The sequence below is a fragment of the Papilio machaon genome, chromosome 16 (assembly GCF_912999745.1).
Source record: "Papilio machaon chromosome 16, ilPapMach1.1, whole genome shotgun sequence".
NCBI lineage: Eukaryota > Metazoa > Arthropoda > Insecta > Lepidoptera > Papilionidae > Papilio > Papilio machaon.
In genome coordinates, this window is record NC_060001.1 from 1,097,883 (window position 1) to 1,121,245 (window position 23,363).

General features: G+C 33.2%; 1 protein-coding gene across 2 annotated transcripts in view; it reads right to left on the reverse strand.

Annotated features, from left to right (window-relative positions):
• Positions 1 to 2,091: 2,091 nt before the first annotated feature.
• Positions 2,092 to 23,363, reverse strand: part of LOC106715846 (ion transport peptide-like) — a 53,931-nt gene continuing 32,659 nt past the window's right edge. For both annotated transcript variants that reach the window (XM_045681725.1, XM_014509201.2), the window contains exons 2-4: positions 4,822 to 5,039; positions 4,401 to 4,521; positions 2,092 to 2,905 (exon numbers count right to left, since the gene is read on the reverse strand). In XM_045681725.1, the coding sequence (XP_045537681.1) occupies positions 4,401 to 4,521; positions 4,822 to 5,039 (339 nt within the window). In that variant the 3' untranslated portion in view covers positions 2,092 to 2,905. The remainder of the gene's footprint in view (positions 2,906 to 4,400; positions 4,522 to 4,821; positions 5,040 to 23,363) is intronic.

Here is a 23,363-nt window from a genome sequence, read left to right on the forward strand (position 1 = left end):
ATTATCGAGTGATTGAAAAAGACTGGTTTGGTTATGTTTTTATATTAGTTTGACGTATTTCTCAATAGAGAAATTAAAATTTGTTTTTTTTTGGACAATGCAGTATTTAATGTACTAAATTTTTTTATGTATAACCTTTTAAATAGTATCGATTGGATTGTACGTTATTTGTAGCTTTATTGGAAATTGAACCGCCTTTTAAATGTCTTTCTGTCTGTTACCACGCACACCAATGTTATTAAATGTTTGTAACATAAGAATTTAAGAAATTAACGAATAAAGGTATGTTTTACGACGTTCGCTTTTTATTTCTTTCAAATTTCGATAAAAGTTGCCAGAATGCAAGAAAACTTTTTGACAGCTGTCAAAATTTTGACACAGATTCTGCTTCGTAGGAAGCAAGTGTGCACTTTATCTATGATTTTGTGCTTATCTATATATATAAAAGAAAGTCGTGTTAGTTACACTATTTATAACTCAAGTACGGCTGAATCGATTTGACTGAAAATTAGTGGGCAGGTAGCTTAGATCCAGGAAACGGACATAGGATAATTTTTACCCTGTTTTCTATTTTTTTTTATTCCGCGCGGACGGAGTCGTGGGTAAAAGCTAGTTTACTATATCGAAGAAGTTGTTAGATAATACTTCGATAGCTTTATCCGATGCACATATGTGTAAATTGAATCGTACGTTTCGTACGTCACTTGTGATTATTAATATGTAAACACAGACACGTCTACAAATACACGCAACAAGTATACGTAGCACATAATAATTATTAAACTCGTGCATCATCTACTTCATGCATGTTTATGTATCTAATTTAAAAGTATTTGAATTCTATAATGATGTATTAATAATAGAGTACGTAACATGTACGTAACTGAGATTAATTCATTTTTTATTTGAAAGCTGGCAACCCACAGATGATCACTAAAAAGTTAGGTTATTCGAAGTTGGCAGCTAATTTGTGCTGTTAACTTATCAAAACATTCTAATTATTATGTTAAATGTGTGGGATGTAAGGATAATTATTAATAGACAGTAATCATTTTCAAAATGTGATATATTTCGTGGAACCCGTAGCGTTTCTTAGCTGTTTTATATAAAATTTATACAAATAGAATAATATTTCACTAATTCAATACAATATCTTCACAGTTCCTATAAATTGTTATAACAAGTCTAAATATATTAGTTAAATTCGTTAAAACTAGTTTCTTGGGTCAATTATTGGCACCATTTTTTATACATGGCAGATGTGTGAGTAGGCTCATTGCAATTTGTCATGAAAAAAACAATTTTTACACTTTATAATCTGTTGTAACACAGGTAATGTTAAGAAACGCTAAAAGAAATCTATAAATAGCTGAGATTCGAACACAGAGAAGAGTTTTGGCAAAACTAATTTACAGCAAAGTAAGTATAAACCGCAACTTACAGAATATATCAGAAATATGCGAACGAGGAAAGATTAAACAATTTTTTTTACGTAATCACTGGTACTACGGTCGCATGCAATACCGGTTTATTTCTTTCATAATAAATAAACCGTTAAAAGTAACAAAATAATAAATAGTTCGAAAGTATACAAAAAAAATAAATCTTTATAAATACTTAAAAACTAATTAAATCATATAATATATCGCTTAAAACTGAACTTCGCAGATACAACCAAAAAATAATCGAAGCAAAGGCTATACCAGAGACAATGTTTTTTTCTAGTGTTGCCAGTTACTGTCAAGACTTACCAAAAATGTTAACATTTCGATATTAGTCACGTATGTCCTTTGCTTCGTTGATGTGACGCGAAGGTTACCAATATGGCTCAAGTAAAAATAAGCATATGTGATGCATTAAATACAAAATGTGCAATTAAAACTAAATATCATTAAAATAAAAAATAATAATAGTACACATGTCACACAACAAATTCAACAAGTCATGTTTTGTTATATATTAATTTTGTATTTAATCAAAATTAATTAATTGGTTTGTCAAAAATTTTAAATGCTTATCGCACAGAATAAAAAATAATGGTTTTATAGAAAAAAAAACATAGATGACAGACATTGTTGAATTAAATGCGGACTGCTTACATTTTGTTCGATCGATTTATATATTTACATGTTTACAAACACTAAATCATTGTATAATACATAATATAATACCGTCAGTAATAAAAGGCAATGTTAATCAAGGAAACCAAAATCTAAAAGTAAAAAGCGTTTTTAAATACTGTGCTTGGAATGCGTAGCAGTGTATCTAAAATGACTTCAGTCGGAAAGTATTGTTGTTTTTTTTTCAAAGACAAATCGGATGAGATGGCCAGCATCATACCGGGATAGTCTGCTCCAGATTTATGTGATAATTAAAAAGGTTGGGAGGTGTATAAAATAAAAATAAATGTTTAATGTACTTTACATATCTGTAGGTCGATAGAAGCTTACAACATCGACTAATACAAAAATTTGCATTTTTTCCATCTAAACTATTAAATAGACAAAATATACTTAACATTGTATACACATTATCTAACACAAATTATGATAACATTATAATTAGTTGCAAACATAAATAAATTTTATGTCGCGGTAAAGACTAGAATACGTTGAGGATAGAAAGCAGACGTCGGTGCGGAGGAAGTCGACAGTCGTTTCTGCTTTTTGTTGGCGAAGCGGTGGAGTCACGGTGACCGTTGCGATGGTCGTAGATTACTCTGAGACGGTGGTGTTTCGACTCGGTCGGGTACATGTCGTTTGTATATCGCGAGGTGTCCGGCGAGCTGGGGGTAGCTTAACGTTTGCCGAGATAGTCGACCAGTTGTTCAATTTCCTCCTTTTCGTCCGTGAGTAGCAGAGTCTCCACACAACCATCGAAGTATTTTGACTGAAAACATTCCTGCCTGAAAACGTAAAACACACATTTTAGTCCAATATATTTAACTCCTTATCCTAAACCATAAAAAGTATAGGTTATAAAAGAAGAAAAAAGCTCGTTAAGTTTTTGAAAAAAGAATGTGTGTTATTTACAGTAGCAAGCTCTCATTCCAATGCGATAAATAAAGTGTACAAATAGAAGTAGACGCAAGTACAAGTGGCATCGTTAAATAATCATTTTCTAGACAAAAGGACAGGAAATTCCTAAATATAAATGATAACATTATCGTAGGCAAATGCAAACGAATTGTTTGTCTTGAGAAAAAATTGTCCAGAACAGTTTGAGATGTCTTTATTCTTTGATGTTTATTATCATTAAAAAATCTCATTTGAGCGACTACAAAGCAATCTCTTAAAATATAATGAAGAAACTAATTACTTTATTTCTTATTTTAAATTGTTCGTGACAATTGTAGATACATTGTAGTCTGCAATTTGCAAATATAAAATTATATGTTACATAAAAAAAGCGGTTCCTGGTCAAGTAAATATTAATTTACCTTTTCTCCCAATTCTGGTTTATTATTAATTTTAAAATATACTTATTTCGATATTTTTCAGGATACATTTCGGTAGATTAAGAAAGCCACAAAAAAAACTTCTACATAATTATTGTTCTTTGGATTATAAACTTGACCGCATGTGGTATGCATGACTTCGCATCTGAAGAATCTTACCAGCCTATTTGCGTCAGCGATTAAACAAATTGAATACTTGCAATATAACTATGAACTACGCACAAAGTTTTCTAACTTTGCTCTCTCTTTTAGCTAACTTACCTGACCCTCTATTTAAATGTCGTAAGTATGCCGAATACCTTTGCTAGAATTTATAGCTTTAATTCATGCAATTTATATTGTTATTAATAAATTTACGTGTAGTGCGATTAGTTACAAAGAAAGGCTCGTGCTGCGTAAGAAGGAAGATTTCAAGTTATAAGCACCCAAAAGCTTTTAGTTGATCCCCGAAAATAAAAGAACTAAGGTTCAGTTAAAAAAAGGTGATTGGAAAGGCGTCGAATGCAATAGTAATCATCTGTCACCTACAAGTTCCCATATGCGTATTAATACAAGTTTTCACGTGCAAACCAGATTCTTTGATACGGAACTAGATTATTCCGAGATTTTATTCTATTTAATTTTACTTTTTTGCACTATTAACATGCGTTATTCTAAGAAGACGGTAATCGCCCACTTGGAAAGAACACAGAAATATGACGAAACGTATTTTTTTTTCGTTAATCTGATTAATGAAGAATGAAGAAAGAATATTAACTGTATTAAAACATTTAAGCAAAAACAATGTTATTGTGATCTTGGTGAATGGAAAAAAAAAACAAATTTAGTTTAAATATTACAATTGTACTAGTTTTACTGCATAAGGAACTTTAGACAATTATTATTGCGCCATAACCGAGAAAGGATAGATAGGTAAGGAAGGTCTAAAAAAACTCTATGGTACCTAAATCTTTGGATCGGCCCCGTGTAACTTTTTAATGTACTCCTTGAAGAGTTCGAGCTGGTCAGTTTCTTGCAGTACTTCAACGCAGCCCTTGAAGTAATCTGTCGTGAAACAGTCTTTCCTGTGCCCCAACGAAACATACACAAGTTTAACAAATGTTTATCAAAACATCGCAAATTTTCATCGAAATCGCCTCATCTGCGATATGTTGGCAGATTTAAAAAAAAGCGATAGTAGTATCTGAGTAACTTTACATGGTAACATCGAACATCTGTCAAAACTGTCAATGACTTTAATTGACATTCGCATGAAAAATGCAGTGTTGCCAGCATTGAAAATTTGCGATTGAAAAAAAACAAAATTAAAATAAAACAAATGACAACACAATATCTAATTATCATGGTACTAGATAGATGTATACCTGCAGAGATTGTAGAGAGAGGGCTCCCGGAAGAGGTTGTAGCAGTCGTCGCAGATGCGGTCGAGGCGGGCGAAGATGGAGGCGTCGTAGATGCCCTTGCACTGCAACTTGAAGAAGGAGCGGCGCGCCACGTGGTGCGTGGGGGCGGGCGACGCGGCCGCGCCGGGCGCCAGCGCGCACACTGCTGCGAACGCCACCACCACTGAGCTTAGATGCATCTGCAACAATAATAACATTCTTACAATTCCTTCCGTACATCTCTTTTTTAATATTAGCAAGTTACAAACGAAAGGCATTTGAAGTTAGCCTAATTAGGCTAAGACTTCACGTGGCCGAAAGTTCGAATCACGCCATTCGCCGTAAACCATGTTCTAGCACAAGCCTAGAGTTTAATTGGTATGGTTAAAAGAAATGTTAATAAAATCACCTCATATTTAAAAAAATATATATTGCTACAAGGGAATGGCTTGGCTCTTCATAGCATAGTCACAGATTACGTTTGTTGTGCAGGCGCTTAAGTAAGTAAAATCAAATGACGAGTTGCAAGTGCACTCCATGTTTCGTAAGCACAGTAAACTCGAAATTACCTCTAAGATGAAACAAAGTGTTTGTGATTGCAGTCAGAAATAGACTTACACACGCACATAAATTTACTCTTACCAATTCTACTGATATAACTTGGCTATTTATAAAAGGAGATGATGTATGTTTCCTAAATAAACAACTGTTATTTGTGACATAAATTTCATAAACCTTATTATTTCAGATAAAAATAAATTCACTCTTCGCAGTGAAAGTTGTAAAGAAAACTCATTGTTCCCGCGACAACGATAACCGTTTATTCGTAAACGACTTTCGAGAAAAAGCGCCTGTTTATAGCGATGATTTTAGATTTAACAGATAACCAATATCGAAATCGGAGAATTTCACAAAATCGTTTTAAAAGATTACAATCGATTTATCCATTCACTGATTGAACGGGAGTGTCGCAAGCGATGCGTAATCGTCGGCGAGCAGCCGGCGCGGCGGCGGCGCGGGGGCGACGTGGTGGCGGCGCGGGAAGACAGCGTAATCACTGGCCTACACTTATAAATCATGCGAGAGCTGGCATTACCTAGCGCAGACCACACGCCGTCTGCCACTTAGCGGTGTCTACCATCCTTAACAAGAAGTAAAGCTTTTGACAACCGGCCCCGGTCACAGACTAAAGTTATCTTAATTAATCTAATGAACGATTTAATTCATCACGACGTTCCTGTATGTTTACTGATACGAAAACTTATATGAATCGCGGACAGAAAACGTCTTTCGCAATGGAATATTAATTAAACAATTCATTTTAACTTTCGCAAGTTTATTTTTAAATTTATTTCCTAACCTATAGACAGTAAGCGGCGCAATTTGCTTACAAGTTATTTCTCAATCGCACACTAATGACTGAGTATGGCAGAAGGTAATATGAGTGAATTTACATATTTCACGTGTTTTTTAACTAAGGGGCGGTGTTGCCAGGCGAGATTAACTGACTCGGTGTGGCCGAGCAGGTGGTCGAGCCCAGACCACTTAAGTAATAGACTGATTCCAAGAAAACATCTTACTTAGACAAACTTGCGAACTCTAACACTATACTATGATACATGCTAATTTTAACATGAAAATTATGAAATGACAAATTAAAATTACTTATTATAAAAAGTTAAAAGAAAACTGTCACAAATTTTAATAGAGTAGACGAAATCATCAAAATTAAGTGAAGTCATCGCCGTTTACCAGACGCCCAGAACCTAAAATTAACGGTACAAACAGGTTAAGAATCATAATCAGATATCAAGTCATTGCAGCAATTCATAAAAAAGCAAACTTTATTATCGTTTCAGTCTCATTAAAATTTAGCAAAGGTAAGCAATTAACTTAATAATTACTACCAAATTTCTGATAAGTAAAATAAAAAAAAGAATAGTTTATGGTTAAATAAACGGATAATAGTTTACCGTTAAAAACGTTATACTGCTATAGCGTGGCTCCTTAAAGCTATATAACGTAGTTAACCTCTTTCTCTCTGGTTGTTAAGTGCTCTGAGACGGCTATTAAGTAAAACAGACAGCCGCTAAGCTTAAGAGTCATTCGCGGCTTTGTAAAAGCTTATTTCGCTGTCTTACTAAATTTTATAAAAGATGGTGTATAACAATATCAATTTTGTTATTTTAACATAATTTTATAATTCATAACGGAACTTTTTTTAACTAGCCAGTCAGCCAGTTAATAAAATCAGATCAACTGCAAAGATTTTTAGAAATTTATTCATCAAATATATCAGAAATTCTGAGTGCAAAACTATTATTAAAATAAAAAATTTATATTCATTTAAAATTTAACGGTGTGTAATTTAATTCGAAACCACAAGAATAATGATTGATATTGCAAAAATCTGCATTGGGTTCTAAGGATCGAGGAAATTAGGTGATTAGTCCTTCGTGTGTGGGCGAGTTAGCATTGCCCCGAAAACGAGACCGGTTCCCTTGGGATCTCTGGTTAAATAATAAAACCATGTCATTAAAAATTATTTCCAGAAACTATAGAAATAACTAATGAATGATTAAGAGTATTTAATAAATAAATTTCTTGTTTATGGCTCTGCCTTAGCGGATTGAGTCAGTGTCGAGTGCTTTAATAGTATGTGAACATTAGCGTTACGCAAAAGAAAAGTTGGTTTCTAAGAAATTACTTTATAAATCCTTAAATTAAAAGGCGTAAGTCAACTAGTAACTTTTCAAATATTTATATACTATATATATACCTTATCGTAAACATACGTCAATTTAGTTACATTAAATTTTACTTAAACACATTGAATCTATACATCTTTGAAAGATTAAATGAAAAAAAAAATCTTGTACCTATTTGTATTCATAAAGAATAAAAATATGTACTTAGAAAATTATACGGTTCCCTACGAGATGGTTAGTTGGGAGGCGCGTCCGACCAGTTCTACAGGGCGTGCGGTAAAGATGCGACGGCGGAGCTCCGGTAACGAGCCGCCGGCGCCCTAGGGCTCCGCTGATTCATACCCGCTTTGTAATAAAGTTATTAAGTGGCCGATCTCGTTTCGCATGGGAACCGGAGTTTAACGAGTAAGTTTGCGGTAGAGCGCAAGTATTTATAGACCGTTGATTTGTTCAACGTTTTGAGTACCTTATTATATATTTAGTTATAACAAACTTAAATGAGAACTTAATGACTTAACTTAATGCTTCTTGATTTCCTTAACATTCAGTCTTGTTTTAACTTAATCAATAAACCGAAAAGTCCGCTCTCGTACTTATAACATCTTTTAAGTACAAAACCTGCATGCATCACGCCGGCCTATAAGGTTACTTTTTAAAATTCTGCGCAGATAAAGTCACGGGCGACCGCTAGTTATTACATTAAAACGATACATTCATTTTACTATGATCTATACTTGACTTTGCTTGTGGGAAAACACCTACTCAGTGTACAACACGAGTTTGCATGTACTATTGTGTTGAAAACGGTTCTTTGCGGTAATCGTGACATCTTCCTAGCCAATGATCGCGAATCGAAGTATATTACAGTGGGTATACATTGTCGAAACACCCATACAAAAACATATTGCCATACCTCTCAGTTTTCTTGACAAAATTGAGATAACAATATACTTTTATAGTGTTTCAAATACAATTAAATGCTCGTAAAGGTACGTAATATCAACTTTTCTTGTCTTTTAATGACCATTTGCATTACATGGAATTATTTGTGAATATATCTTTTAAATATACATTATTTTTTGTAAATTTTGATGAAAATAAAATATATGATAGAATTTTACCGATCACCATTATCATCAACAGGTTATAATACTTAAGAGGTTTAAAATTATTTTAACTGGAAACTAATAGTTATTTCGGAGAAGTAAGGTAGTGAATTTAATCGCTCAACCAAGCAAGGTGGCAAGGCCCTTAGGTCAAGTATCCGTGTCATCACGCATACAAAATTCGACGACAAACACCCTTTTCCCACTAGCACCTAGCCACTTACGATCACAGCTCTGATGAGCAGTAAAACGTTAACAAACATTGCACAGTCAGAAGTCGTTTGCAGTTATTCGTCTAGTGGAAAGATGGTTTAAGGTCGACGCATACTAACTCCGGCCAGACTGCTCGGCAGCGCCACCCACTGCGTGGTGCGAGCCAACACGAATGCAAAATGTTAAACTACTACATACGCTATATGCTAATAACTAGCGTTTATTTAAACGACAACTGGTGTGGTTGGATTAACATGTCTTGATACTTGTTAATATAAAGGCAAGATTGTAAGCGGTTCTCTATATATTAAATGAGTAATGACTATATTAAGCCTTTTAAAGGTACTACGATAAAAAAAACAATCTGATATTAAAAGGGATTGGTTATGTTTTGTAAACAAAACAGTTTATTTCACAAAATATAGCTGTAAGCTGTTGAGTATTAAATAAAACATAAAATAAACATTAAACCTGTCTCTGAAGTACGTTTTAATAAGTAAAGGCTGAATGAATATAAATTGAAATGTTTGATTTTGAAAAATATTCTTTTATACCGGATGTTTGAGTCAAATGTTCCAATTTACGAAAAGAAGTGCATTCCGTTGAATACATACAGATTAGATAGTTATGCGTTCGTGTTCAGATAACAGAAGTTACATAAAACCTCTACAATGTAAGTTATAAATATTTATATAATGTTCTAAACGTCACTTACTACGAAATTAGGTAATAGGCAACGCAATATACATAATTGCAAACAATTAACGAAAGAATATTCACATATAATACTTTAAATTTTAATTAGCTGTAGACATAAAAAAAACTATAAAAAGAATAAATTCTCTTTGCAACTAATGCAAGTGTCGTCGTCGCGTAATTTGCCATAAATATTGTGACTTTATTTTGTTTACAAAAACTACACCATATTTGTTATACCAGTTTACGTTGAACCGTGTCTTGCTAATACAGATACGTAGTATACAAGTTTGAGAGATCTTGTTTAATTGGATATCGGTTATAGACAAAATGGCACCGCCGCGCTGCGCCGGGGGTAATTTGTGGGTTAAAGTTGTGTCCGTTCGCTAGTTCAATTGCGTTGCGTTGCATTAAACGTCTTTATTTTCCTCAATTCAATACAAGTTTTTGGTTTTTTAAAAGTTAATATGAACAAGAATTTGTTTACATCGGATTAAATTGGTGTAAATTTTAAGTACTTATGAGTATTTATGTGAAATCTATGATGCGTAGTACAGAACGTTTAGATAGAACATAGAATATCTAAGCGATGTTTGTGTGCGTAGTAAATTGAAATACGCGTTGCGATTTCAAATGAGCCTTGGTTGCGTAAAGATAAATTCAAAGCAAAATGTCATTACACTCGCCTTTTCCTTTTATGAAGAAGTTATTTCAGCTTTTCGTTCGTTCGTTAATTGCTAATTAAAGGAGACTTATCGTGGATTTAATTTGAGATATCACTTTAGGACTTTGAGTGCGGAAGTAGTACGTGGATTAAAAATTGTTTGAACATGGATTAAAGTTGTCAAAAATATTGGAATACGAATTTGGTAATATTAGCAAAGATTTAAACTTTTGTTTTTATATTTAACCATGTGTATGTTGTGAATAAAAGGAGGGAGACAATAACCGGCTATCCGTGGCCGATCAGAGGCTATTGTGTCCGGCAACCTTCGCGCGGCGACCTCACCGCGAGGCCTCCAAACAATTTGTCGCATATCTCATACTCTCTCACTTCCTAGTTTCACCAAAGATGTGAGAGAATATTTAAGTAAGATGAATAATTGAGATACAACTCATTGATGTATTAAGAAATCTTAACTGATAATTTTCGACTTCAATTCGCTCTCTGTATAAAAGATCAAGACGTATGCGTCCTCGTAAACAATTTATTGATCGAGTTTAATAATTCACGTAATAAATTATAATCACTTTTAATAAAGGATGCGATATTTATCACTTAATTACCTTATATTTTACCAGTGCATTTTTATTTTGTTTTTAAACTGACATAGTTTAGAGCGCATGAATTAATTTAATAATTGTGTAACATAACTTTCTTGTTCCACTTCCTCAATCTCTGACTCAGAGTTTGCACAAAAAGATACGAAGCTCGGATTTGAGTTAGTCATCGATACTGAACGTTTTCATCCGGCGTAACCGTAAATAAAGACGTTTAATCTGTCAGAATATTGGATTTCGTGACCGTTGAACCGAAGAGAACGGTTATTAATAGATATGCAATGCAATACAATATCTTTGAATAGCCATGAAAACGGGATCAAAGATAATATAAATATTTATAAAAATACTGGCAATTGATTGAATGGTCTAGGATATTAAATAAAAATAATTGAGGAATAACAAAAAAAAAGCGAAATCAAATATTTTTAATCATTCATTATGTTTAAAATAAATGACTATATATTTACAGTAATTAAAGCGACATTAATCAAAGGCAAAAAAGAGCGTGAATAAATAACGGTATGGCAACATCGTAACGTTACGATTTTTTCGCGGCATTGACACCAAAACGTCATGCGTATATGTCAATTCGATTGATGTACTTATATAATATTCCGAAATCGAGGGCGTGGTCAATTAGAGTATAGGTCGGCGTCGCATGACTGTTCTGGTAGCAATGAGGCAATTAACCACGTGCGCGATATGTAGGCCAACTAGGAATTACAGCTGAAACTGACGCATCCACAACGTCACAGTACTGTCAGCATGACATCCATAGACGAAATGATTCTTATGGAAAACGTGAGAATATTTTCCTTTCATGCATGCATGTATCTTGCACGCTGTTTTGGCACTTCCTAATCTTGCGTTTACTTATTTAGGTACACTTGTAGTCTTATGTTTTAAATTCAAACAAGAAAACTAATGAAAGTCGAAAGTTACAGCTTAGTTTATTGACATATTAAAATATTGCCTGGACTCGTAATTTTATTTCTAATCTTCTTTAACCGTACAGTGCTATACAATAGGTAATTGTACTTTAATAACCTTAATTATTTGAAATTTTACAGCATGATTTTAACGTTTCGCTTCTTTAACTTCTTCATTAGTTTATGTCTCATCTTTTCTTAATGTTTATATTATTTTTATATAAGTATTTACGAGGCTAGTCTTGTTTAGTTGTGAGGTTGGTTAGAACTCGCATTCATCGAGTTCACCTCGGAATTCTTGCAACTTTAATGATAAGTAATTACACCATTACGTTGCTTAGTCGGTTTTTAACTGCGTTTCCAAGCTAACATCGGACCGAGTGAACTTTATTTATAAAGCAACTTGAATATGTTAAAAAAAAGGATAATTGTCTATTATGTCAGTGTACTTGAATTTTTATTTAAATGGAATAATAATGAGCGAATTGTTACATCCTTTTCTTATTGGAGTTGCTTCATAATAATTGGTTTGAAGATGAAGCATCTATGACAAGTAGTTATCATTTTACCACACAGTAAAAACTTTAGTAAAAACTATTTTAGGCTTGTGTAATAAAGGTATTTCTAGGAGCTCTGTTCATTAGAAATTATTAACACATTGTTGACGTAAAAGTTAACACAAATCTGTTGCAAAGGCAATATTGAAGTAAAAGGAAAAAGCTCTGATATAATTGTCAATTTTCAAGATTGATACAGTTACAATAAGTAGTAATTAATCGCTTGGCACTATTAAAAAAATGTTCGATAATACAAAAATGATTTTTGACATAACGTGTCAAAGAAACTGACAAGATAATCAAACAATTTTTGACTACCTTGTCGGTATTAATCCTTGTCAAAAATCGTATATCCGTATGTACGCTACGTTGATAAAATTCACGAGTAAAAGAAATCGATGGGTAGTTGGAATAATGTCGCAATGGATATTGCGACAGTCTTCGGGTTAAGTCAGATTCGGTATCTACGGACCTAAATACACCTTATATATTTTTTTTACTTAATTCTGATGAAAAATGACAAAAATAGAAAAATCACTTTGTACATTAATTGTTTGTTCCTGGTAAACGTTTAGAAAAATATTACTGGAACAATACGGTTATGTTGAAAGTGAAATTTTTGTTTCAATTTTAGACCAGCAATTGTAATTACGGCTTTCTTCCAGGGAATAAAACATGTAAACATTAAACGCACTATACATTACTGTACCTACTTTGATGTTAACAGATTCGCACTAAACATTGCTGTACCTACTAAACTATCGTTGAGTCGTTACTCAATGGCAGCAAATATTAAATCACGCACAAGACTACCAAACTATAGTTATTTTATTTGTATTACTGAAGATAATAATCTACAATAATTATTTTACAATTTTATAGTCATCTGTTCATGATTCGAATTAATGTACCTGTGTCAAAATTTTTGTTTTCTGATATTTTACAAATGACATGTACTTAAATCATCATCATCATCAACCTGCCCTTATCCCTATGGAGGGTCGGCACAGTATGTACTACTCCTCCATACATCTCTATCAGACGTCATATCTGAATTTACCCCCTTCTTACGCATATCCTCTTTCACACAATCCATCCATACTTTCTTTGGTCTTCCTCTACCTTTATAGCCATCCACATTCAATCTCATTACTTTTTTGTTTATATGATTATCATCCCTCCGCATAACATGTCCAAACCACGCTAACCTTCTGCTCCTCAATTTCTCGATAACTGGCGCTACTTTCAAACTTCCTCTGATATGCACATTCTTAACTTTATCTTTTCTTGTCACACCACACATCCATCTTAGCATACGCATCTCAGCTACATGCAATCTTCTTTCATCCGAAACCTTGGTGGCCCAACATTCAGATCCGTACAATAAGACAGGTCTTACGATTGACTTGTAGATCTGTCCCTTAAGCTTGGGTGGCATTCTTGGATCACAAGTCACACCGGTGACATGTCGCCATTTCATCCAATCTGCATTTATTCGGCTTTTCACATCCCGGTCAACACCACCATCGTATTGGACGAGTGAACCGAGGTACTTAAAATCGGAGCAGGTTGGTAGGTCAACACCATTTAAAGTGATTGGAGAAAAGCTGGTCGGACCACCAAAATCGCAGAACAAATGTTCAGTTTTGGTTCTGCTGATTTTAAGACCAGCTCTCTCCAATTTATCTCGCCATTTTTCCAACCTGCTCTGCACCTCGCATTCATCCTCCCCGACAAGCACGATGTCATCAGCATAAAGCATACACCAGGGTGCTTCCTCCTGTATGTCTGATGTTAGCGCATCCATTACCAGGAGGAAGAGATACGGACTTAAAGCCGAACCCTGGTGTAGGCCTACCGAGACACCAAACCTGTCACTATCGCCAACAGCGGACTGGATATGTGTATTGGCTCGACAATATATAGCACGAATAAGCTGCAGGTATTTCCCAGGCACTCCTTTCACTTTCAAAGCCCACCACAAAACCTTCCTCGGAACCCTATCGTATGCTGTTTAATATCATTATCATCCGCCAATACATTTCCTTCATCGTCTTTAATACACTTGATGTGGTTTACATCTCTTGCATTCCTTTCTCTCTCTCTTGCTATACGGAACAGGCGTTTTTGTCCCGGCGGGCTGTTCAGGGATTCATATAATTTATCTTGTGCCTGTGCCTTAGCAGTTGCGATGGCTTTCTTAGTAAATGACATGTACTTAAATGTCGCAGATAATATATATTTATTAACACCGAAATACGAGTAAAACATAATGGTGACATCTTAGAGAAATTTACACGTTTAGACGTTGTTTCTACGTATTCTACAGCTGAATCTGCAACTCTTCCTGAATTACAAGTAGCTTACAACGAACCGGTTCCTGTGTCGAAAGCTCTGTACTCTGATCTACTGAGTCTTTGTAACAGTCATGATATTCCACAATATTATCACGATTTCTATAAATCTTTGGCATGTGGAACCCACGAAGCTGCTGAGGTACAGGATCCGCTACAAGAGTCAAGTCTTTAGACGTGATTTTGCTTTAAATATTTTGGTACCCAATTTTTTTATTATGTTAAGATAATACGAATGTTGGTTTAGATGAGTTTATTTCCTACAGTTCCTAATAAACTAGTCTTAGTTTATTATAATTAGAGTAGGTACATTTTATAAAATAATTTAATTTAAATAGCACAAGTTTTAAAGTTAAGCATAAGTACCTTTTTTATTAGGAATTCTTAATTTTTATGGATAATATAAGTAAAAAAGTCTTATAAAGTCACGAATTTGTCATTTTAATTATGCTACTTTGATTCAATAAAATGATTGTTTAATAATAACATAATGCTCTTTATTTCTACCACTTTAAATGATCCATTCTTATATTTCTAGTAAAAAAATAATAATAATAAAAGCACTGTCAATAAAAATAAGATATTCACGCAAAGATAAAAGATTTAAAAAAAACATACAACGATGAATATACAGTAAAATATGAATACCGTCCACAAAACGCTCATCAAGTTCAAGGAATAAGAACACAAACTATGGTTACTGTATCCATCGTGTATCCTATAATACACTGAAAAAAGCTGTAACATGTTATTACTGTATCAACATTAATTTTTTTTTTCGTGGAACAAAGCTGTAAGTGACTATTATGGGAACAACCTTTCGACATAAATAGCAGCAATATGATCTTTACCGATTTTTTCCTATTTGGATAAAATATACAATCTTGTAACTGCAACAGTACTTTAGGCAAAAAATAACGAACAAGGTGACATATAATTTATTTTAAGATATTCAGTGGTTTTATAGTTATTCCATAATTTCATTAAATATTTTTTCCTGAACATTTTCATTTTTACGATTGCGGCTTTATTCCCGGTACCCATCGAAATGTCAAAGAAACCTTTTTCTTTGCAGTTTCTCAACGTCGTGCAACTTTATTCAAAGTAAAGCGAAGTCGTTTAAGCAGGCTCTGCGCGCCTCGCCGTCTGCGGCCGCTGTCACACGCACGCTCGCTAAAAACTTGTATATATTTATGTTGCATCAACACTACGTGGAATGAATTATTATGTACCTTTGCCTTATGCCTCCACCATAGCTTCCAAGTGAGAAAAAAGTATAAGAAACCACAGATATTTACGCGGGAATTTTAAGCACAGACAACAAAAGTAATGAAAATAATTTCGATAGTAACTATACAATTGTTTTTTTTTTAAATAATTGTAGTATACTTTAATACAATAAATCTTTTGTTATAAAGACATTTCACCAGCGCTATATTCATTTGTCTTGATACTATTTTATAATATATCGTAATAGACATCTGCCGTTGACACTCACATGATCGTTTACAAAGTCACTTACCTCAAGCGATGCAGGTGGCAAATGAGAGCATTGCAACAATTTTATACTCAACTAGTCCTTGTTTAAAAATAAACTAGACTATTCTTATGTATATTTGAAGAATAATATTATCGCATAAATGATAAACAACACGACTGGCAATTAAGACTAATTTTAGAAATTTTATCTATACGTTCATTGCATAAAGCCTTTTTGATGCTGTGGTGACGTAAATATAACCTCAAAAGTTAAAAATTTGGCGGGTAAATTAAGCGAGATATTTAATATGAGTGACTGATGTAATTTTATAACGAAAGGTATTCGTAACTGTACAGAGATGCATTGTGCGGCTGCGCCGTGATTGGCATAGACAAGTTATGTGCCAATTGTTGAATTTGCATCCAGCATTGTTTGTCAGTTTGTGTGTTCCAGAGGTGAGTAACTCGCGTGGAATTCACTTAACGATCTATTAATCACGATGATTGATGTATGATGGTAAATTTGATAGATTGTTCAGCTCCTGGACAAAGATTTAAGACTAATAATAAATCAAACAATATTTAATTAATAAATTCACATATTGAAACTTATTTTGTGAGCGTGTTCATAGTTTATTTGGGATTACAACGAAATATGGACGGCTTATTGACTTAATAAAACGTAACAACTTATTTGCTGTTACAAAAACACAGGTAATCGCTTTAATATGTTATTTAAGTGCAGGCTGCGAGTCGCGAGAGCGCCTAGAAGTCTGACGAGCGTCGGCAGTTCACACAGCGGCGGCCATTGGAAAATTGTCGTTATTATAAAGCAGCTAGTTTGGCAGGAAAGCCGTCGAACGTTCTAGATCGTTTATATAAACCTGAGCACTGTCATTTATTTAGATCAGTTGACGGCTTCGTTGCAATCCGCTTCTCGATTTTCCGATGCATAAAAAATGTTCAACGACTGCATTTAACCGGTTTCAAAACGCATTAAGGGGCTTTATGGATATGTTGTGTAAATAAAGGTTAACGAGGCTTGGGACATCACTGCTTATAACATTGTCAACAGCTTTGACACAGATATGGAGAGATGAAAATGTGAATGTAAAAAAATATAACAAAAATTGCATTGGATAAATTATGTATGAACAATATTGTAAATAAACTCTTCTTTCAAAAACGAATTACTTATTTACAGTCATTTATTTTCAGATACACAACAAAAAAAAAATGATCAACATTACGAATCGTTCGCCTTATTTCTTGGCCCACCCTGAAAAGGCCGAAAAAAAAGATAAGTATTCACGTCTACTTTTGCACGGGCGCTGGCCGGCATTAATCACAAGCGTTCGGACCGCGATACAGATTAAAAAAATAAATAAATAAATACATAAATGGCGCTTTTCTTACCGATGTTACATCGCACCTTGTCAAAGATGACACGTGTTTTATTACTATCGCTTCAAGGTCGAGAATTGTGTGAATTGTGAAGCGTCAAGTGTAAATTTACGCTGGCCAGTTAAAATAACCAGACGGACTGGTTGGTTCTAGTGCCGTTGAACCGCACAGGTGGGCCTTGGATTACGAGAGATAAATTTAATACAGCATAATAATAGAGCCTTTACTGATTGACGGTTAAATATAGGCAGCGAGGCGACAGAAACTGAGAGTTGATCGTTGTAGGGAATAATAAGGGCGTGAATTTAGAAAAAAAAGTTAAGGTGGTAAAAAGCTTTGGAGTTGCTATGCCAAATTACCAATTCTGAATTCGATTCGTATTAATATTATTTATTTTGGAAAAACACTTTATCTATGGTTATTTTGTTAGAATAGAACTAACGTAGTAGTTTTCACAGGTCATTTAAATATTGGTTATTTATATGACATATTTAAACTAATGGGAACTTATATTTTTTAAATAATGGGAAATCCCTTGTTAGCGTAAATCGGAAAACCCTACTTGAAGGAAGCAAAAAGTAAATCGATTGACATTTTAATATTGTGACATTAAATACGTCCTTTGACGTCAGTAATATATAGTAGGACAAACTCATCTGGCCCAGTGAAAGAGGCGCTGCTATCTCAGTTATTTCTGTCACAAAATTTGTAAAACCCACATATAGAAGTATAAAATGACAGGACAGTCACGATACGATAAAGATCGTGTGATACTTTTTAGAAATTTATAAAAGGGGCGCCAATGACCTATATTAATTTAGCATTTTACACCCACCGGGTCAAATAAATTCGTCCATCTATAGATCAAGAAACAAAGTAGGCCAGTGTGTATACTACGGAAATTTTGCCACATCAATTTTCTATACAAGTAAACATAATTATAAACGACATAACTAAAGGCGGAAATATCAACGAGGAAGCGGATACAAGGAATGCTTACAGGCATTATGTAAATCATAATTACAACGCCCTGTACTGGTAACGTTAAGACGACATATCGCAGAAGAGGTATAACCAGTGTGACACTGACATTGTGACACGGTAAACAAACTTGCAAAAGTAATTATAACAGGAAATATAATTAAATAGCTGTCGTCCGAGACTCTGGCCGTGAAAAATTAAAGAAAAACCTAATTAGTAGTCTATGATATTCTTCGAGACTATATTCTATATGTATGTAAAATTTCAGCGTGATTCAGCCGTCCTGGAGATACCTTCAAACAAACATCCATCTATCCAAACATTCGCATTTATAATATTAGTAAGATGTAATTAAAAAAAGAAAGTTTTTTGAAATCCGAACGCGGGACGTAAAGAGGTTGTAAGAGATTCTAAATTTAAATTTGAATTTGTGAATTTTAACTGTTGTTAGCATATGTGTGATTGTTAACTTTTTTTTTGCAAAGAAATTGAACGATCAATATGGAATCATAACTTTCTGTCCAGAAATATCCTTTACAAAATTGTTATTCATTAAAACCCAAGTTGCGTTGTGTTAAGTTATTCACTAAAATTAAATAAACAATAATAATTACACGTGACGTCTGTCATTCATAACTTAACAGACCACAAATATTAACAATAGAAACCTATATTTTTTAATCTACATCGCTTTACATACATTTGCATAAAACTGTACAGTACGACTTGTTTGGCCCGGTGAGAGGCGCAGGTACAAGGTTAGCTCAGGCAGAAAAAATATACTGATTTATACCAAAAAATAGACACTGTTCAGTTCAAAACGTTCAGAACCCTTTGACCGCCGCTGATTGATATTATTGCCGATATATATCACCACAATGCTTTCGGTATTTCATTAATTGGTAGAGATCGCATTTGCTTGCGCATAGTAATGTTTCAATAACTATGACTTGTTTAAAATCCACGTCGGACTCAAGAGTCACGCTAAAAGTCACGGTAAAATAGAGTAAAGCCCGTAGATTTTACCTAAGCATTAAATTCGTTAACCAATGTTTCTAACTTGAGTTTTGAATGCTTCGTAAAACTAATACAGAAACGTATGTTTATATCTGTTTTTTCAAGAGTATGAGACAGAAAAAAGTATGTTTTTATACCCGAGTTTGCGCAGTAGAAAACTATGGTAAATCCACATTTTGGTCATATGATCGTGATACTCTATATCTACCCAAATAATAAATCATTTAAGTTAAAATTAATTAATTAATTAATGTTGTTAAACATATGACAGTCAGGAAATACACCTTACTTCCTGTAATCTGTGGAATATGGCATAACGGTTGATACTTAGACTTATAATGTGTATCAATTCTCGTATTTTTCCAACTTTACAAGATATATTTATTGTCTATAGATAGGTTTCTTGGCGCCACAGATCTAACGATAAAATTGTATGTTCCATCATAGGCATATTGTAATCTAATATATAAAATTCTCGTGTCACAGTTTTCGTTGCCATACTCCTCCGAAACGGCTTGACCGATTCTCATGAAATTTTGTGAGCATATTGAGTAAGTCTGAGAATCGGCCAACATCTATTTTTCATACTCCCCCCCCATTTTTTAACTGCGCGCGGACGAAGTCGCGGGCGACAGCTAGTTTACTATAATCGAGAAATTTTTATATTTCTAGCTGTCGCATGCGATTCCGTCCGCGTGCAGTAGCCGATTTTCAGACCTACTGAATATGTAAATAAAAATTTCATAAAAATCGGTCAAGCCGTTTCGGAGGAGTTTTTAACTAACACTGTAATACGAGAATTTTATTTAAGATTTTTTTTAAATATGTTTCAATCTGTTAGTTCCTTTAATACAAAACAAATTGTGCCAAAGTTAAAATGTATGCGTTTGAAAATAACCTTCATCTTTAACCACAACTGTGTCCACTCAATTTCTCACAAAATTATCCAACCAATTAAATATTTTATGTTGTATTTGTTTGAATTTAGCAGAACCGTCTTTGATCTTTCCATTTGCTGTTGGAATATGTATTCACGGTGCTTTGATTAACTTATTTTGACATTTATGTTTACGATGGTTTTTATTTTAATACGATTCACTTAGTCTTAATTTGCTGACAACTTGTCCGAATACTTAAGCTTACACTGCTAGCTCACTGAGTGTCGGTGACTCTGAGGTTAAGCACTTGACTTGTAACCTGTAGGTCCTGAGTACGAATCCCGCCATCTACCAATGTGTATTTCGATTTTAATTATCTTTTAGATTAGTACCCGGTTTGTGAATCTATTAAAAGTAAATAATAAACATTGTTAGTGAATTCATTTTTAAAAAGATAACATTAGTGTCAAAATGTTCCAAAAGTATTCAAAACAGAATGTAATTTAAATAATAAATTTAATAATAAAAAAAAAACGGTCTACGCAGAAACTAAAACATCATTAAAGATTGTAAATCAAGACGTGTACAAATATAAATAAATATATTTCGAATTGAAGATGTGTTAAACGCGAAACGATCAGAGCCGCTGTGAGACTTGTGTTGTCTTTTTTGTTTCGTGGAATCGTCTGGCCGCCGCGTAAAGTTGTCATCTCCGTCTGGCTGAACGCATTAACATCTTATTTATTACACACGAACTCTGAATCCTAACTAATATCTGGCACTCATCCATATTGAATTATCATAGAGATCATCGAGATTTTATAATAAAAAAAAATTTAATCGTTCATTCACGCGCCAGTCGCATGGCCAAGTTCATTCATAATATCTTCGCAGTTATTTATTTTTTTCGAATCTATTTTTTTTAATAACCAGTTAGTCTAAGGAGGTTTTAATTATGAACTGACAGTATCATAATAAGCACGAACATTATGTAATGTAATATTTTCTCTAGATGTTTTTCTTTAAATGTAATATTGTTTTTGCTTTTATTATAATTACTTATATTTTGTTCAATTCGATATTGTTTCATTTAAATAGCGACATTTTAAATTTACTTAATTGTTATATGGAAATTATGATTTTAGTTAAAGAATAGATCAATTTAATAAAAAAAAAGTTTCTAGAAAAACAAAACAAAACGAGATAGATTAATGAAGTAATCAAGTTAATATGCAATCTTATTGTTAATTTGCATGCATTTGCATAAAAACGAATGCAAATCAACAAGAATAATAATTCAAATGTTTACTGTTCGAAAGCTCTAGAAAAGTTTAACCTGAAATTAAAATCCTGTAACACAATTATCTCTTATTATGTCTATTATGTCTTTTCCAAACAGAGTAAGAGAGATGGCAACATATTACAATGCAATTGTTCGATCAGTGGAAATCCACAGTTAGAGGGGAATCTAATAAAACATTGTTAAATGCAAAACAAGACCACCCGTATTGTTGAATGAAGACACGGTTTAATTTTAGAGGCGGCAGTTTGCGCGAGGGCCCGGGTTCGAGTCCGGTCACCGGCGAGGTTACAGCGCCGACCGCACGCTACTACCGCCAGCAAATACAACACAACAGACTTTAATTCGTTTTTTACTTATATTTTTAATGTGGTTCATTTTGATTGATAATTTCTTTTATTGAGTAATGTTTTAAAGTTAAAAACAGAAATTATATAATAAGTTAAAAATTCGTAATGTATATATATCTTTTTTACAGAATAATCCGCTCGCTCGCTTTAAATTTAATCCCATGTAACTAATAAGAAAGTATTAAAAAAAATGTTATATGGTGTGTTTTCTTTTTCTTTAAAAAATGGTTAACAACATTGTTTTCTGCTGTACAATTTTATATGAATATATCATAGGTCTAAATATCAGAAAAAAAAAAACAAAAAAATATATATTATTACTTTTAACGCTGACTATACCGTAAGAAGGTGACGGTTGCGGTTATAAACTGATACTACGGTGTAACATACACTCATACATACAAATAACAAATACACATATAAAAACATGATGTATATATGTTTCAACGTTACTTTTAATAAAATATTGAAAATTTGAATTTCGAATAGAGAAAAAAAATGATAAAATAATTAAAAGAAATATAAAACGGTGACTAAGTCAAAACGTTTTTTTTATCCTTAAACATGTAATGTTACTTACTCATAGAAATAAAACTAAAATTCAAAGTTTATTTTTAGAGTTGCGTATCTAGTTACGATTTATAAGCGCCAAAGGGTAGACAACTTGTATAATATTCATAAATCTTCAATAATTTGATGTCCCACATATTAACCTAATACGAGGTTGTTAGGCGATATTCAGTTACGTTAGTTTTATATGTTAAATATTTATTTTGATTACATTTATAATATAGTTATTAATAAATATAAACTTTTAATAATTTATTCATTTATTTATTTACCATTTACGACACGACGTGTTTGCAAAATTCAAACCTAATTCGTCAAAGTAGTTGTTTCTTTTTTGGAAAATATGAAAATGCATATGAAAATTAAATTTCATAATGGCAACCCAGCCGTACCGAAGACGACCCGGAATAAAGTTGCCTTGAGTACAGACATATAGAGACGGACAAAAATAAAAAAATAATTTCTCGTTATCAACAAAGCAATATCACGTGTACTAAATGTTTTTTTTTTTTTCAATACATACAGACATTTCAATTTTATTAATATATATGTATTGATTTTAATTCGTTCATATACTTTTCAAGTATTTATTGCGTACATTTAGATTTGTGGCAACCCTAGAGTTAACGATTAATCTAAGTCAGCTGGTATGACTGCTTGCCCTTCGCACTTTGCATCGTTAACACAAGATCTGTGCA